The sequence below is a fragment of the Somniosus microcephalus genome, chromosome 25 (genome assembly GCF_052327205.1).
Source record: "Somniosus microcephalus isolate GS21.2 chromosome 25, FLI_Smic_1.0, whole genome shotgun sequence".
NCBI lineage: Eukaryota > Metazoa > Chordata > Chondrichthyes > Squaliformes > Somniosidae > Somniosus > Somniosus microcephalus.
Genome location: NC_141011.1, coordinates 30,513,438 through 30,532,521, shown reverse-complemented (window position 1 = coordinate 30,532,521; position 19,084 = coordinate 30,513,438). Strand labels below are relative to the sequence as shown.

The 19,084-nt window shown below is 46.8% G+C and overlaps 1 protein-coding gene across 1 annotated transcript; it reads left to right on the top strand.

Moving 5' to 3' along the window:
• The first annotated feature begins 2,434 nt into the window (after positions 1 to 2,434).
• On the top strand, positions 2,435 to 8,154 carry LOC147100615 (olfactory receptor class A-like protein 4). The gene is made up of 3 exons (XM_085967549.1): positions 2,435 to 2,444; positions 2,857 to 2,948; positions 7,183 to 8,154. The coding sequence occupies exons 1-3, from the start codon at positions 2,435 to 2,437 to the stop codon at positions 8,152 to 8,154; spliced, it is 1,074 nt and encodes a 357-aa protein (XP_085823675.1).
• Positions 8,155 to 19,084: the final 10,930 nt, after the last annotated feature.

Sequence of the window (19,084 nt, the reverse complement as noted above, 5' to 3'; positions counted from 1 at the left end):
GTGCGCAGCTTTTAATTCAAAGTTTGTGTTCCAGTGATACTACAACATTCCCTGGAGTGAAGTGACTAACAGTAAAGTTACTGCACTTGTTCACTTCTCTCACTTTTTGAAATTTAAAATGGGAAAGATATTTTAAATATCCAACAAGTAGGGTAGGGTTGGCCAGTTTTATTTCAGGTGTATTTTGAGTTACACTGCGAAATCCTACTGAATCTGACTACAAGTTGAGTCTAATCAGGATTCCCTAGGCAACACGATTGTAAAAATTGAGGTTCAATATCCCTCCCTTACTTTAGTTTATATGTATTTTTGGGCGGGATTTTATAATCTGGGTGATATCCTGTCAATTATTTCCTGTAGGAGTTTCAAACAAATATGATTTCAAATTTCCTTGCGTACAGGAGTTTGAGGGGTGATCTGATCGAGGTTTTTAAAATATTAAAAGGATTGGATAGGATTGATACGAAGAAACTATTTCCTCTTGTGGGGAAGCAAGGGGACATAATCTTAAAATTAGAGCGAGGCCATTGAGGAGCGAAATGAGGAAGCACTTTTTCACACAAAGGGTAGTAGAAATTTGGAACTCTTTCCCCCAAAAAGGCTGGGACAATTTGGAGCTTTCAAGACTGAGATCGGTAGATTTTTGTTAGGTAAGTGTATCGAGGGATTATGACGCAAAGGCAGGTAAATGGATTGAGGTGCACATCAGCCATGATCTAACTGAATGGCGGAGCAGGCTCAAGGGGCTGAATGGCCTCCTTCTGTTCCTATTGTTCCTCTGTTACTAAATTGAAGTAAAATGACAGAGGAAAGTGAGGGTACTGGCAGGATTTCCTCTAAAGAACTGAACCCCCACATAACATGAGGGTAAAGGAATAGAAGGATATGTTGTTACGGCGAGATTAAGTAAAAAGAGTGGGTGGAGGCTCTTGTGGAGCATAAATACCAGCATAGACCTGTTGTGCTGAATGTCTATGTGCGGGTTAGGTTGATTGGCTATGATAAAGATGTGCGGGTTAGGTTGATTGGCTATGATAAATTGACCCTTAGTGTTAGGGGGATTAAATACGTGGGGTTGTGGGGTAGGGTGGGATATGTGTTGATGTAGGGGTTACGGGGATCGGGTGGGATATGTGTCGGTGCAGGCTCGATGGGCCGAAATGGCCTCTATCTGCACTGTGGGGTTTCTGTTCTGTTCTGTTCTATGCTTCTTTAACTGCAATTCATTAATTGTAATATGACATTAATCTGCTCCTCTGTGGTGTATTTAGCAACTTCAGTAATGTGTCAAGAAGATTCCTCTGTTCAATACAAGTTAGTAACGTTTTAAATATATTGTAAAAGAATATGCTTAAAGATTTCACTCACAGTGTTTACAAGTCCATGAATGCACAGGGATATCAGCCCCCAAAATTTATACTATCGGAAAAACTCCAAGAAATTCAATATTAAAAACAGAAAATGGTGGAAAAACACAGCAGATCAATCAGCATCCATAAAGAAAAGATGCTGAAGTGGTAAGTGGATCAGGACTGGGCTGATGATGGGTGATTGGGATTGAGTACAGGATAGAATACAGGCAGCGTATGAGTTAGCTTTGTGTAGAGTGGAGCTCTGGAGGCAATAAAGACCCTGGAGGTGGTAAAGACTTGGATGAGGGTTTCAATGCCCACAGGTGAGTAACATTACAGATGTGGAAATAGCCAGTATGGGTGATAGACTGGGTGTGGGTTTGAAAATCAAACCGGGTCAACCAGGACAACGAAATGTGCAGACGAGTTTAGGTGTCAACCAGTGGCTCAGTTGGTAGCACCCTCACCTCTGAATCAGAAGGTTGTGGGTTCATAGTCCCACTCCAGGGACTTCAGCACAAAAATCTAGGCAGAAATTCTAGTGCAGTGCTGAGAGGGTGCTGCACTGTCGGAGGTGCCGTTTTTCTGATGAGACGTTAAACTGAGGCCCTGTCTGCCCACTCAGGGGGACATAAAAGATCCCATGGCACCATTTTGCAGAAGAGCAGGGGAGTTCTCCCCGGTGTCCTGGCCAATATTTATCCCTCAACCAACATCACTAAAGCAGATTGTCTGGTCATTATCACATTGATGTTTGTGGGAGCTTGCTGTGTGCAAATTGGCTGCCGCACTTCCTACATTACAACAGTGACTACACTTCAAAAAGTACTTCATTGGCTGTAAAGTGCTTTGGGACGTCCGGTGGTCAGGGAAGGCGCTATATAAATGTAAGTCTTTCTTTTTAGTCCGAGCGTGCAGTTGAGGAGTGGGATGGAATCACAGGCTGGGGTGCGGACTTTCTGTAGTCCAATGAAACGCTAACATCTTATAGGTGCTGACGGACCTGTTGTGCATACCCAGCATTTTAGACGTAGAATTTCCTGGTAATCAAATAGAGGTTTTTACTCAGTAAATGTGCCAGGATGACCACTCGTAAGTGTTAATGCACAAGGATACAACATGTGGTATTAGTTAGTGTCTGCACCAACAATCATTGACAGCACAAAATCTATTCAAAAATGGAAACCAAAGGTTCACTTTATTTGGCGAACTGCTTCGCTGACACACATGATCGATCCTTCTCTAGTAGATACAGTTTCCCTTTCTCCATTATGGAGTGCTGACTATTTCCTTAATGATATATCCCACTAACCTAAACTCAGAGAACTTAAGCACAGGTTGACAAAAATCAAGGTTTATGGACCCTCAAATCCGTTTAGGGATACTTATGGACCCAGTTATTTAATCAGCTAAACATGTGCAGCTGACAGATACAGAACAATGGTAAGCATCCTGCTACTTGTCCAGCTAGGAGCACCTTCTGCTTTAGCCCATTGCCTTGCAGGGTTATCCAAAGTCAACTGTGAAGAATCCAAGCTTCCAGTTAAGAACAGGCATTTGGGCAAGGCACCAGAGGGGAACAGGCATTTGGGCAAGGTACCAGAGGGGAAAAGGCATTTGGGCAAGGTACCAGAGGGGAAAAGGCATTTGGGCAAGGTACCAGAGGGGAACAGGCATTTGGGCAAGGCACCAGAGGGGAACAGGCATTTGGGCAAGGCACCTGAGGGGAACAGGCATTTGGGCAAGGCACCAGAGGGGAACAGGCATTTGGGCAAGGTACCAGAGGGGAACAGGCATTTGGGCAAGGCACCAGAGGGGAACAGGCATTTGGGCAAGGCACCTGAGGGGAACAGGCATTTGGGCAAGGCACCAGAGGGGAACAGGCATTTGGGCAAGGTACCAGAGGGGAACAGGCATTTGGGCAAGGTACCAGAGGGGAACAGGCATTTGGGCAAGGTACCAGAGGGGAACAGGCATTTGGGCAAGGCACCAGAGGGGAACAGGCATTTGGGCAAGGCACCTGAGGGGAACAGGCATTTGGGCAAGGCACCAGAGGGGAACAGGCATTTGGGCAAGGTACCAGAAGGGAACAGGCATTTGGGCAAGGCACCAGAGGGGAACAGGCATTTGGGCAAGGTACCAGAGGGGAACAGGCATTTGGGCAAGGCACCAGAGGGGAACAGGCATTTGGGCAAGGTACCAGAGGGGAACAGGCATTTGGGCAAGGTATCAGAGGGGAACAGGCATTTGGGCAAGGCACCAGAGGGTTACTGGCACCCATGAAACTGTACTCAACAAGAGTACAAGGCTTCAGGTCTCCCCCTCCAAATTTAAATCAATGACCCAGGCTTCCCGGTTAGTCAACAACAGTGCTCTCAAGTACGGCAGACCTGCCAGGCATCACCTCTGAGATTGGGAGTAAGACCTGTCCTTGTTTGAAGAACAGTTGTTAACACAAATTCTATCACATTGGAGAAGGACTACACGGTGCCACAGCGCTGTCCATAGATTCTGAGCATGACTCTGCTGAGACATAGAGGTGCCCATAGATTCTCAGCATGACTATAATGAGACACAGAGCTGCCTGTGGATTCAGCCTGATGTGGATAATCTGCTTTATTATTCCTTATATTTTCTTTCATCAGCCTTTTGGTGAAATTGTTCAGTGAGATATGGCCTGTAAAGAAAATATTACCAAGTGTGCAGAGCAGACTGTGATGGGTGATGAGGCTCAGCCCATATTCAATATTCCCCACATGTTAAGGTCTTGATCTCAGCTGTGGTCTCAGGAGTTGACTCGCAGTGGAGGGCAGGCACTTAGGAAGGGGCATAAATTCTGGTTTATGAGCCTCGCTGGTCAGACACTTCCAAGCGGCTGAGTACACAGATGCATGGGCAAAGTGACTGACATAGGTTGCCTGTATGTCCCTTCAGTAGGAGAAAGGTACCTGGCACAAGGAGAGGAACAGAAGTATACTATAGCTTAAGAAAGTGAAAAGGGGATGCATTATACAGCCTCAAAATGGAAAAACCTAGGGTGAAACACAACTCCCTACATGGTGATTCCCTCCTCTTTGTCAGAACTCAATGTAAAGTTGTTTTCCACTAGTGAAACCTGCTCCAAATGATGGCCTACTGAGCAAAGGTAAGAGAGGGGAAATTGGAAGAGACCAATGACCCACATCTATGATGCAGCTGGAATTAGGAGGAGGACAGAAAACAGGAAAAGGAAGTCACACAGATGGTGCCAAGTGTAAAAACCTCTGAAAGTACTGACAGTGTTTAGAATCATAGAATGGTTACAGCACAGGAGGAGGCCATTTGGCCTGTTGAGCCCGTGCCAGAGCAAGAGAACTTCAGCTTGTCCCACTCCCCCGCAGCCCTGCAATTTTTTTTCCTTCAGCTACTTATCCAATTCCCTTTTGAAAGCCACGACTGAATCTCCTCCACCACCCTTTCAGGCAGTGCATTCCAGATCATAACCACTCGCTGCGTAAAAAAGTTTTCCCTCATGTCTCCTTTGGTTCTTCTGCCAATCACCTTAAATCTGTGTCCTCTGGTTTTCGACCCTTCCACCAATGGGAAGTTTCTCTATCTACACTGTCCAGGCCCCTCATGATTTTGAACGCCTCTATCAAATCTCCTCTCAACCTTCTCTGCTCCAAGGAGAACAAACCCAGCTTCTCCAGTCTATCCATGTAACTGAAGTCCCTCATCCCTGGGACTATTCTCATAAATCTTTTCTGCACCCTCTCTAAGGCCTTCACATCCTTCCCAAAGTGCACAATACTCCAGTTGAGGCTGAACCAGTGTTTTATAAAGATTCATCATAACTTCCTTGCTTTTGTACTCTATGGGCTGGATTTTCTCAATGGAGACGAGTTGGAGGTGGGACTGCTGCTTGCCGTGTCAATGTCCTGCCTCCATCATCGTCTGACCAACCAGAGGGATTTTCCCTGGATTGACGTTGTTAAGCCCGCCCTGCGGGTTCAGCAGGCCAATTAGGGAGGAAGTCACTGACAGAGCACGTCAACATCAGACGTGCTATCTGTCAAGACTTCTTGAAAGAAGAAATGTCAGCGTTTGACAGCTCTGTGAAGCTGTCAAGCACTGACACTCTCTGTAGTTTGATGAGTCCTTTTGTTCAGGACTCATCAAACCTTTCAACTTTGTCAATTTCAGATGGCTGTTGGTTCGGAGGATCCAACAGCCACTCTGTGAAATCGACAAGGAAGATGTCGGATCTCCCGATCCAGGGTGGATGAAGGTTGTAAGGAGAAAACAAGGTAAGTGAACATTTTTCCACACTTATCACTCACCTTACATACTTATCACTCCACACTTGCACCCATCACTCACCTCTACACTTTACTTCCAGGTGCCTCTGACCCCCACAGACCTCCTCCACGTCTCCTCCACCCCGGCGGGGTTCTCCGAGGTCGGGAAGCCTTCACCTGAGAAGGCAAAATGGCACTAATCCTTTTTCCTGCCTGTTAACAGGCAGTTAAAGAGATTTAATGCCTTTCCCACCTCCAGGAGACGGGACCCGAAGCAGCACATCTTCCCGCCTCCTGGCGAAAGGGCACGGAGGCGGGATGGGGGTGGGTTTGCCATCTGCCCCCACTTTCTGCTACTTTACCGGCTGTCCCGCCTCCATGCCCGCCTCCTGGGGGCTGAGAAAATCCAGCCCTATGCCTCTATTTATGAAGTCCAGTATCCCGTATGCTTTTTTAACCACTTTCTCAACCTGCCCTGCCACCTTCAACGATTTGTGCACATATACCCCCAGGTCTCTCTGTTCATGCACCCCCTTTAGAATTGTACCCTTTAGTTTATTTTGCCTCTCCTCGTTCTTCTTACCAAAATGTATCACTTTGCACTTTCCTGCATTAAATTTCATCTGCCACGTGTCCACCCATTCCATCAGCCTGTCTATGTCCTCTTGAAGTCTATCACTATCCTCCTCACTGTTCACTATACTTCCAAGTTTTGTGTCATCTGCAAATTTTGAAATTGTGCCCTGTACCCCCAAGTCCAAGTCATTAATATATATCAAGAAAAGCAGTGGTCCTAGTGCCAACCCCTGGGGAACACCACTGTATACCTTCTTCCAGTCCGAAAAACAACTGTTCACCACTACTCTCTGTGTCCTGTCATTTAGCCAATTCTGTATCCATGCTGCCAATGTCCCTTTTATTCCATGGGCTTCATCTTTGCTGGCAAGCCTATTATGTGGCACTTTATCAAATGCCTTGGAAGTCCATGTACACCACATTACCCGCATTGCCCTCATCAACCCTCTGTGATACCTCATCAAAAAACTCAATCAAATTAGTTAAACATGATTTGCCTTTAACAAATCCGTGCTGGCTTTCCTTAATTTATCCGCACTTGTCCAAGTGACTGTTAATTTTGTCCCGGATTATCGTTTCTAAAAGCTTCCCCGATACTGAGGTTAAACTGACTGGCCTGTAGTTGCTGGGTTTATCCTTGCACCCTTTTTTGAACAAAGGTGTAACATTTGCAATTTTCCAGTCCTTTGGCACCACCCCTGTATCTAAGGGAAGATTGGAAGATTATGGCCAGTCCCTCTGCAATTTTCATCTTAACTTCCCTCAGCATCCTAGGATGCAGCCCATCCAGTCCTGGTAACTTATCTACTTTAAGTACAGCCAGCCTTTCTGGTAAATCCTCTTTATCAATTTTTATCCCATCCAGTATCTCAACTACCTCCTCTTTCACTATGACAGGCTTCGGTGCTGATCCAGGCTCCGTTTAAAAACACAACTTTGTACCCATTCATTTAAGATTTTTTAAAAATCTTTTACAGGTTGCTGATCTGGAGCTAACGGTTTGGAAGGAGCTAGGAAACAAGGAGATGGAAGTTAAGAGTACAGCTCAGCTCATCGTTTACGGGCTGCTGGTGCTTCTGGGGATTTTGGGGAATATCTTGGTCTTGGTGACAATATTCGCCACAACCGTGGAAAACCACGGCCTCCCTGCCTCTGACATCATTCTAACCAACCTGGCAGCTGTCAACCTGCTGATTTCAACTTTTCGAAACATCCCGCTGTTTGTTACCGAGTTGGGGGTGAATATTTTGCTGCCCCTCAACTGGTGCAGAGTGTTCATGTTCCTCGGGGTGTGGCTGAAGTCTGTCGGTGTCTGGGTCACTTTCTGTCTCAGTTACTTCCACTTTCTCAAAATAAAACAACATTTCCAATTGAGCACAAGGATGAAGGAGATAATCTACGTGCTGGCCATATTATTTGCAGTGTGGTTTGTTAATTTTATCTATGCAATCCCAGCATTTATTTACATCTGGACTGTTAGTGGGAACGAGACGAGGACTCTGATGGTGATCAGCACCACCGTGGAACCTTTGCTGGGCTGTGACTGGAAGTTCCCAAATCTGGAAAGCGGCGTAATATTTGAAAAATTCACTCTCATCCTGCACGAATGCACGCCCATCGTCCTCATGATCGGCACCAATCTCAGCACCGTGTTTTATCTCAACCAACATATCAGAGCAATCGCGGACGAGCACTTGCACAGTGTGCAGATGGAGAGGACAGCAGCCAAGTTGATCATGGCGCTAGTGACGCTGTTTGTCCTATGTTCGGGCACCCACTTGCTGGCTGTGATTTACTACAATCACAACAGGGGCCCGTCCACCGCCTTTTTGCTGACTTTGGCTAACTACTGTGCCTCAGTATTTATAGGCTTCAGTCCCCTGCTACTAGCTGCAGGACACAGTAAGCTGCGAAATAAAGTCTGCAAAGTGTTGCACATTAAAATATAGGGTTAACTGTTTTTTTTAAAAAAGTACCTCAGTTCTTAACAAGTAGTGCCGAGATTAGGTGTCTGACGGATGATAGTTATACATTCAAATTGTGAAACAACACTGTAATCCACAAGTTTACTCTTGGGTTCCTGTTGCTCTCTGCTCTGTTTTGCCCCCTGCAGAACCTCCTTTTTTTAAATTCATTCCTGGGATGTGGGCATTGCTGGCAAGGCCAGCATTTATTGCCCATCCCTAATTGCCATCCAGAATGTGGTGTTGAGCCACCTTCTTGAACCGCTGCAGTCCGTGTGGTGAAGGTATTCCCACAGTGCTGGTAGGTAGGGAGTTCCAGGATTTTGACCCAGCGACGATGAAGGATCGGCAATATACTTCCAAGTCAGGATGGTGTGTGACTTGGAAGGGAACTTGGAGGTGGTGGTGTTCCCATGCGCCTGCTGCCCTTGTCCTTCTAGGTGGTAGAGGTCACGGGTTTGGGAGGTGCTGTTGAAGAAGCCTTTGTGAATTGCTGCAGTGCATCTTGTAGATGGTCCACACTGCAGGCACGGTGTGTCAGTGGTGGAGGGAGTGAATGTTTAAGGTTCCAACTCATGTAGATTTGACACCCTTTCCATTTCAGCCTTTCTCTCTTTTTACTTTTCAATTAAAGACTTCGGGGGAGAAATTGGGTGGAGCCGCAAACGGGGCGCCAAGCTCGCCTGGGCACCAGATTTTGCGCTGCGATCGGAGCAGCAGCGATCGCCGGAAATTCAGCTTGAGCGCCCCAAGAGGGACACTGGGCGAGGCTCGAGGCGCTCCGCGTCCCTCTTAGGGCGCTGAAACTGAATATCGCAGCGCAACGCGCCGCAGCGCCACACGCTGCGGTACTGCAGGCCTTCCTCCCATTCTTAAGGGGGAGGGGCCTGCACCAGCGCGATGAGCGATCGCGAGTGCCGGCAAAAGAGCCCGGCACCGAGGAGAAGTGCCGGGCTCTCGAAAAACAGCTGGCAATGCCGCGGGGGGAGAAAAGGAGGCCGGGGACAGAGGTGCTGGCAGGCGGCTGCCGGAAAAAACGGCCGCCCCGCACCTCCACCTTAATTTGCGCCACTGCCGCCACAGATAGGCCCCGTGAACCGGGCGCGATTAGCGAGCGGCGCTACAGAGGCGGTCGCTGCCAAATATCGCGATCGGGGCGGTAGCGGGGCGCTGCGCACACCGATGACGTCATCGGTGGCGGCGCAGCGCAACAAGCTAACGCCGCCATTAGCGCCCCAGCTAAATATCGCGGGAGGCGTGGCCAGTGGCGCTAAAGCTACTGAGTGCCCTCTTTAGGCACTAACTGGTGGCGCAGCCCACCGAATTTCTCCCCCGACAGAAAGACTTGCATTTCTACAGCATCTTTCACGGCCACCGGACGTCCCAAAGCGCTTTACAGCCAATGAAGTACTTTCTGAAGTGTAGTCACTGTTGTAATGTGGGAAATTCTTTAAACACAATAAATCTCAATTTGATGTTCTTGTAGATGCCTGTTTTTCCAGCTCAGTAGCTGATGCCCTGGTTATTCTATAATTTTCTAGCCACGTCGAGTGTACTGGGCCATAACGTTCAGGAAGGTCCCAAGTTCGATTCCCCAGTCAATATGCTGAGTTAGCGGATCTCAGCAGGGGCAGTGGTAGGGGGAGCCTCTTAATCAGAATGTTGTGTGTTCAAGTTCCACTCCAGAGACTTAAGCACATAATCTAGGCTGACACTCCAGTGCAGTACTGAGAGGGTGCTGCACTGTTGGAGGTACAGTCTTTCGGATGAGATGTTAAACCGAGGCCCTGTCTGCCCTTTCAGATGGACGTAAAAGACCCCATGGCACTATTTCGATGAACAGCAGGGGCGCTCTCTCCGGTGTACTTGACAAATATTTTTCCCCCAACCAACATCACTCAAACAGATTATCTGGTCATGATCTCTTTGCTGTTTGTGGGACCTTGCTGTGCACAAATTGGCTGCAGTGTATCCTACATTACAACAGTGACTACACTTCAAAAGTACTTCATTGGCTGTAAAGTGTGTTGGGACATCCTGAAGTTGTGAAAGGCACTATATAAATGCAAGTTGTTGTTGTTGTAAGGGTACTATAATTGGCCTCAGTGCCCCTGGGTTCGGGAGTTGTAAACAACCAGGATTCCGACTTCCGATCACTATCCAGTGCTGGAAATGCACATACCGCTATTGGGTGGGAACAGGATCAGGCTCATCCCCATGACTGAATAACTTACCAACACTCATTGCCTTGGTTCACCCATGAACGATAACCCCTTGGATGAGGGATCTGTGGGTTGTCAATGCCCAAGATACTGTACACAGTAGAGCCAGTAGATGTGGGCAGAGGGAAGGGCTGCATAAAGCACAACCCCCCTCTCTGAGATTAAGGAGTGGATGGCCCCCTCCTCATATTAGGCAGCACTCAAACACAGTGCTTTACCAGAAAGCATTGTCAGCTTACTAAAATATAAGACAAACGGGTCTCCTGATGGGTCAAGTAGACCGGTAGCTCGGTGTTTGAGAAATGCAAAGATGTTTGAGCATGTACTGATAGTGACAGCCCTTTCTTTACAGGGTGATATTTCATTATTAGTGCTGTTCTACTGAGCTCTCTGGATACTCAGAGTTCAGTAGCTCCATCTTGTGTTTCATTGAGGTTCAGCTGCTGTGCGATGTTGCATTTTTGCTATTTATCTTTCCTCAGCTCGCAAAGTGACAGAAAGTGAATTTAAAGAAATCAATATTGAAAAAGCTAAATAGTGTGTCAATGAATTCAACAGAGTAAATTAAATCATTGATTGTCATTGTTTATTACTCATTTATAATGTATTTTAAAATGAACATGTCAAATCACCGTGGAACAGTAATAAACAAAATGCATAGAATGCTGAATTATATTGCTAGGTCAGTTGAGTGCAAATCAGAAAATATTACACTAAAATTGTACAGTGCACTGGTTAGACTACACCTTGTGTACTGGGTGTAGTTTTGGTCAAAAGGGCAAAAGAGAAACATTCAACTCCCAGAGACTGTGAAGAGAAGGACCACAGGCTGATCTCTAGGAACGATTGGAGAAACTGGGCTCTTTACCCTTGAACAAAGGTGACTATGAGGAAACCTTATAGAAGTATACAATATATTAAATGGTGTGTATACGGTAAATCTGGAACACTACTTCAAGGAATGCCAGAACACTACAGCATAAGAAATAGGCACAGGAGTCGGCCATTTGGCCCCTCGAGCCTGCTCCGCCATTCAATAAGATCATGGCTGATCTTCTACCTCAACTCCACTTTCCTGCACTATCCCCATATCCCTCGATTCTTTTAATATCCTAAAATCTATCGATCTCTGTCTTGAATATACTCAATGACTGAGCCTCCACAGCCCTCTGGGGTAGAGAATTCCAAAGAATCACCACCCTCTGAGTGAAGAAATTTCTCCTCACCTCAGTCCTAAATGGCCGACCCCTTATTCTGAGACTGTGACCCCTGGTTCTAGACTCCCCAGCCAGGGGAAACATCCTCCTTTCATCTACCCTGTCAAGCCCTGTAAGAATTTTGTATGTTTCAATGAGATCACCTCTCATTCTTCTAAACTCTAGAGAATATAGGCCTAGTCTACTCAATCTCTCCTCATAGGACAATCCCCTCATCCCAGAAATCAGTCTGGTGAACCTTCGTTGCACTCCCTCTATGGCAAGTATATCCTTCCTTAGGTAAGGAAACCAAAACTATATACAGTACTCCAGGTCTGGTCTCACCAGGGCCCTATATAATTGTAGTAAGACATCTTTACTCTTATACTCAAATCCTCTTATAATAAAGGCCAAGATACCATTTGCTTTCCTAATTGCTTGCTGTACCTGCATGTTAACTTTCAGTGATTCATGTACAAGGACACCCAGGTCCCTCTGAACACCAACATTTCCCAATCTCACCATTTAAAAAATACTCTGCTTTTCTATTTTTCCTACCAAAGGGGATAACTTCACATTTCTCCACATTATATTCCATTTGCCATGTTCTTGCCCACTCACTTAGCCTGTCTATATCCCCTTGAAGCCTCTTTGCATCCTCCTCACAACTTAACATTCCCACCCAGCTTTGTATCATCAGCAAACTTGGATATATTACATTTGGTTGCCTCATCCAAATCATTGATATAGATTGTGAATAGCTGAGGCCCAAGCACTGATCCTTGCAGTACCCAACTAGTTACAGCCTGCCAACCCAAAAATGACCCATTTATTCCTACTCACTGTTTTCTGTCTGTTCACCAATCCTCTCAATCCATGCTAGTATATTACCCCCAATCCCATGAGCCCTAATTCTGTTTAATAACTTCTTGTGTGGCACCTTATCGAATGCCTTGTGAAAATCCAAATACACCACATCCACTGGTTCCCCTTATCTATTCTGCTAGTTACAACCTCAAAAAACTTGTCAAAAAAAATTTTCCTTTCATAAATCCGTGTTGACTCTGCCCAATCCTATTATTATTTTCTAAGTGCCCTGTTACCACGTCCTTAATGATAGATTTTAGCATTTTCCCTACTACTGATGTCAAGCTAACTGGTCTGTAGTTTCCCGTTTTATCTCTCCCTCCTTTCTTAAATAGTGGGGTTACATTTGCTACCTTCCAATCCGCAGGATCCATTCTAGAATCTATGGAATTTTGGAAGATGACAACCAATGCATCCACTACCTCTATAGCCACCTCTTTCAAAACCCTAGGATGTAGGCCATCAGGTCATGGGGATTGATCGGCTTTCAGTCCCATTAATTTCTCCAGTACTATTTTTTTTACTAATGCAGGTACACTATCCCTTATCCGAAAGCCTTGGGACCAGCTGAGTTTCGGTTTTCGGAATTTTTCGGATTTCAGAAGGTATTATTATAAGACTGGGAAATTTGTATTTAATATAAATTTTAAAAGTTCAGGCTACCTCTTGCGACTGTTCAGTGTCTCATTCCCCTTCCTGCTTCTCTGGAAAGCCGGATATCAGCTGACTCCTACTAAGCTGGCCCGCAAATCAGGTCGGGGGTCGGGTGGTGGGGGGGGAGAAAAGAATATCGGACGGGCCGCGGTTCAGGTCGGGGGGGGTCAAGAAAAGAATATCGGACGGGCCGCGGTTTGGGTCGGGGGGGGGTCGAGAAAAGAATATCGGACGGGCCGCGGTTCAGGTCGGGGGGGGGGTCGAGAAAAGAATATCGGACGGGCCGCGGTTCAGGTCGGGGGGGGGTCGAGAAAAGAATATCGGACGGGCCGCGGTTTGGGTCGGGGGTCGGAGAAAAGAATATCGGACGGGCCGCGGTTCGGGTCGGGTGGTGGGGGTGGGGGGGGGGAGAAAAGAATATCGGACGGGCCGCGGTTCGGGTCGGGGGTCGGGTCGGGTCGGGTGGGGGGAGAAAAGAATATTGGACGAGCCGCGGTTCAGGTCGGGTCAGGTCGGGTCGGGGGAAAAAGAATATCGGACGGGCCGCTGCAGCTATCGGACGGGCCGCTGTATTGTTGGGTTCACTCTCCCGGTACCTCCTTCACACTGCCCGGCTCAGCCTGCAATCTCCTACCCAGGAGGGAACTCTGTGACCCTCTGCCCTGCTCAGTGTAAGTCGTGCGCCACTCTGGTCATGTCATGCGCACGACTTACGCTGAATGAAAAAACTTTCGGTTTTTAGAGGTTTTCGGTTTTCGGATAAAGGATAGTCTACCTGTACTAATTTCTTTCAGTTCTTCATTCTCGCTAGACCCTTGGTTCTCCACTATTTCCGGGAAGATTTTTGCGTCTTCTTCTGAAAACAGACACAAAGGGCAGGATTTTCATTGGGCCATGGAGGCGGGATTGGAGGCGTGTGGGGGTTAAAATCCCGAAATCGGGGGGCACGAACCCATCCCGCCCCCAACCCGCCTCCATGCCAGTTTCAAAGGAGGCGGGTACCCGCCCCGCACTGGGACCCGCCTCCCCGAGGCGGGAAGGGGATTAGTGCCAATTAACTGTCTGTTAACAGGTAGTTAACAGGCAGTTTTTAGCCTAATCCCTATTTTTAAGGTTGAAGTGTGGGATTCCCGACAGCTTCAAACCACGCCAAGTTAGAGGAGGCGGACTGTCGGGATGAAGGGCTTGGAGGGGTCGAGATGTCCGGTGTTCAGGTGAGTGATGGGTGCATGAATGCAAAGGTAAGTGTGTTTGGTGTGTGTAAAGTGTCTAAAGAAGTTCTACTAACCTTTACTTACCTTTACAGCCTTCCTTTCTTCAGGTCTCGGGAGTCCCTCATCTCACCAGCACAGAAAGCAGAATGGCTGCGAGCTGTCAAAAATTGCAGCATTCAGCATTCTGTTCTGGGGAGATCGCTAAATCAGCCTGAGAGGAAGGAATTAACTTAGAGTACAGCTTGTCAGTGTTTGACAGCTTCAAACAGCTGTGAAACGCTGATATTTCATCTGTCAAAAGGTCTTGACCAATGAAATGTCAATCTATGACATCACCTGTTGCCGGGTGGCCCTTAATTGGCCTGCTGAGCCCGCTGGGCGGGCTCAACAAGGTCAATGAAGTCAAAATCGCGTGGGTTGGCTAGAACTCGATGGAGGCGGGACTACCACCCCGAAAGTTGTAGTCCCGCCTCCTACCCAACTCCTCAATGAAAATCCAGCCCAAAGTATTTGTTTAATTTCTCTGCCATTTCTTTATTCCCCATTATAATTTCTCCTGTCTCAGTCTGTAAGGGGCCCACATTTACTTTCGCGAATCTTTACCTTTTTACATACCTATAGAAGCTTTTACAGTCTGTTTTTATGTCTCTCAGTAGTTTACTCTCATATTCTATTTTCCCTTTCTTTATCAATTTCTTGGTCCTCCTTTGCTGAATTCTAAAATCCTCCCAATCCTCAAGCTTACTACTCTTTTTGGCAGCATTATAAGCCTCTTCCTTTGATCTAATACTATCTTTAACTTCTCTTGTTAGCCACGGTTGGACCACTTTTCCTGTGGGGTTGTAGTGCCTTAAAGGAATGTGTATTTGTTGTAAATTATGTATTAATTCTTTAAATGCTAGCCATTGCTTGTCTACCATCATACCTTTTACAGTTGTTTCCCAATCTACCTTAGCCATCTCGCCCCCTCATACCTACATAGTTTGCTTTGTTTAGATTTAAGACCCTAGTTTTGGATTTAACTGAATCACTTTCAAACTGAATATAAAATTCTATCGTATTATGGTCACTCTTCGCTGAAGGCCCCTTTACTACAAGGTTATTAATTAACCCTTTCTCATTAGAACAAGGGGATATGGGTTAAAACTGGTGAACGGAATGTTTATGACAGATATCGGGAAGCATTTCTTTATGCAAAGAGCAATCAATTCCTGGTACAAAAGAAACCTGGAACCCTTCAAGAGACAGTAAAATGACCGAATGGGTGTGTTTTTTTTAAATTCTGATGGATGAGCTAAAATGGTTCCCTCATCTATACCTATCTTGTGATTTTACTTATATCGCTATGATTAATAAAATCTCCAACTAATCCATGTGCATTGCTCTTCATGTGTTTGCATTACTTCAAGAGCATTTTTCCCCAGGCAAGTCATTCCTGACTATTCACCTGTGACATCCGCATTGAGTTGTGTAGGAATCGATTTTTACACCATCTGGGATTTTACCATTTAATTACCGGCAAGTGGTAAACTCCAATCTTGCCCCATAATTTCACATCACTGCACACATCCAACCTGTTTTAACACAGCAATGAACGTTTATCGGAAGTCAGCTAAAACACCAATGTGGCTCATTATTATGGACACAGCAGATGAACTTAAACTTGCACATTTCGGCACTCAATACTTTATACCACCAGCAATCAGACTCACCCTTTTTAAGTGAATTTACATTTTTAAATATAATTTCCACTATGAAATGTGTTTGCAAACAAGGCCCGTGCCATCCATGAGCTTATCGTGGATGATTGCGTCGACATCATGGCCCTGACAGAAACTTGGTTGAGGGGTGATGACACCTTACCCTTAAATGAAGCCTCCCCGCCTGGCTATACCTTCCACCACTTGGCCCCACTCAGACCGCCGTGGTGGCGGTGTGGCTCTCATCACCAAATCACACCTTGGCTGTCCCCCTACTCCTCCCGCACTTTCTCCTCCTTTGAGCATCTTACCTTATTCCACGCCCCTCAACTCTCATTTAAAATTCTTGTTCGCTACCGCCCACCCAAGTACCATAAAAATGTTATTACCGAGATACCTTCACTGCTCTCCTCCCTCAGCCTTTGCATCGAACAACTTCTCATCCTCGGTGATTTCAACCTCCATCTCAATTCATCACGTTCTCTCTCCTCTGAGTTCACTAGCCTCCTATCCTCCCTTAATCTCTCCCTTCATGTAAACCCCCCAACCCATATTCATAGCCACCGACTCGACCTTGCCATCTCTCGCGGCCTCGCTACTCCCATCGTGTCAATTGCAGATAAGGCCATCCCTGACCACTTCCTTGTATCGCTCTCCACCCACACCCCCCACCCCTCTATTTCCTCTGTGTCCGCCCCATGAAAAAACTCTCTCCCAACTCTCTTACTACTGTACTTTTGAAATCCCAACTGTCCAGCCTTTGGCCCTTCATTCACCATGACATTTCTGCAGCTACCGATCTGCTCAACCACACCCTCACCACCACCTTTGATGCCCTAGTCCCTATTAAAATAATTACCCTCTCTCACCCTGGCCGTTGTCCCTGGTACAGCCCTCATCTTCGCTCCCTTAAGTCCAAGGGACGCAGATTTGAACGGATATGGCGGACAATTGGTTCAGCCATTTACCGCCAGATCTGGCTGGACCACATAAAGCATTATCGGGTCCTGCTCTCGTCTGCCAAAATTGCTCACTATTCCAGAATCATTCTGGAATGCAAAGATAAACCCCGGCTTCTATTCTCCACTGCTAACCGTCTTCTTAAACCCCTCTCCCGTCTCCTCCACCCTCACCTCCGACAACAAGTGTGAGGAGCTCATGGACTTCTTTGTCTCTAAGATTGAGACCATCTGTTCAGCTGCCTCTGCCACTTCCCTTCCTTCCTCTAGCCTCAAATCTGCCATCATCAGCCCTCTCCTCAAAAAAAAACCCTTGACCCTTCCGTCCTTACAAACTACCGCCCCATCTCCAACCTCCCTTTTCTCTCCAAAGTCCTTGAATGTGTTGCCGCCTCCCAAGTCCGTGCCCATCTTTCCCGCAATTCCATGTTTGAATCCTTCTAATCAGGTTTCCGCCCTTGCCATTGTACCGAAACGGCTCTCATCCAGGTCATAAATGACATCCTTTGTGATTCTGACAAAGGCAAACTATCCCGCCTCATCCTTCTTGACTTGTCTGCAGCCTTTGACATGGTTGACCACTCCATCCTTCTCCAATGCCTCTCCACTGTCACCCAGCTGGGTGGGACTGCACTCGTCTGGTTCCATTCTTATCTATCTAATCGTAATCAGAGAATCACCTACAATGGCTTCTCTTCCCGCTCCTGCATCATTACCTCTGGTGTCCCCCAAGTATCTATCCTTGGCCCCCTCCTATTTCTCATCTACATGTTGCCCCTTGGCGACATCATCCGAAAACACAGCGTCAGTTTCCACATATACGCCGATGACACCCAGCTCTATCTCACTACCACTTCTCTCGACCCCTCCACGGTCTCTAAATTGTCAGACTGATTGTCCGACATCCAGTTCTGGATGAGCAGAAATTTTCTCCAATTAAATACTGGGAAGACCGAAGCCATTGTTTTCGGTCCCCGCCACAAACTCCATTCCCTAGTCACTGACTCCATCCCTCTCCCTAACATCTGTCTGAGGCTGAACCGCACTGTTCACAACCTTCGTATCATATTTGACCCTGAAATGAGCTTCCGACCACATAGCCACAGCATAACTAAGACCGCCTATTTCCACCTCCGTAACATCGCCCGTCTCCGCCCTTGCCTCAGCTCATCCGTTGCTGAAACCCTCATCCATGCCTTTGTTACCTCTAGACTTCACTCCTGGCTGGCCTGCCACATTCTACCCTACGTAAATTTGAGGTCATCCAAAACTCGGCTGCCTGTGTCCTAACTCGCACCAAGTCCCGTTCACCCATCACCCCTGTGCTCGCTGACCTACATTGGCTCCCGGTTAAGCAACGCCTTGATTTCAAAATTCTCATCCTTGTTTTCAAATCCCTCCGTGGCCTCGTCTCTCCCTATCTCTGTAATCTCCTTCAGCCCTACAAACCCACAAACCCCCCACTCCCGAGATATCTGCGCGCCTCTAATTCTGCCCCCTTGAGCATCCCTGATTATAATCGCTCAACAATTGGTGGCCGTGCCTTCTGTTGCCTAGGCCCCAAGCTCTGGAAATCCCTGCCTAAACCTCTCCGCCTCGCTACCTCTCTTTCCTCCTTTAAGACGCTCCTTACAACTTACCTCTTTGACCAAGCCTTTGGTCACCTGCCCTAATTTCTCCTTATGTGGCTCGTGTCAAATTCTTTGTCTTTTAATATTCCTGTGAAGTGCCTTGGGATGTTTTACTACATTAAAGGCGCTATATAAATACCAGTTGTTGCTGTTGTTGGTCTTGACTGTTCCCCTGTTTCCAAGCAGTTGAGGGAGTCCCAAGCGCTAGTCTCCTTTATGGCGATCAGTCTTTTGGTTTGTAATGCCAGAAGAAAAGCCTGTGCTCTCAGCCACAGGCATGAGCTCGCCCATCCAACTGACCAAATAGCAACTGAAGAACTTTTAGGTGTCGTCAAGCGACAGTTTTCTACCCCCACATCTTTTACTGAATGCCATTCAACAAAAATCACACTGTTGGTGTGCAGTAATGTGCTGTACACAGAGAGGTAGAATACCAGTCCATGATGTTATTGCACACACAGTGTGTTCTTGA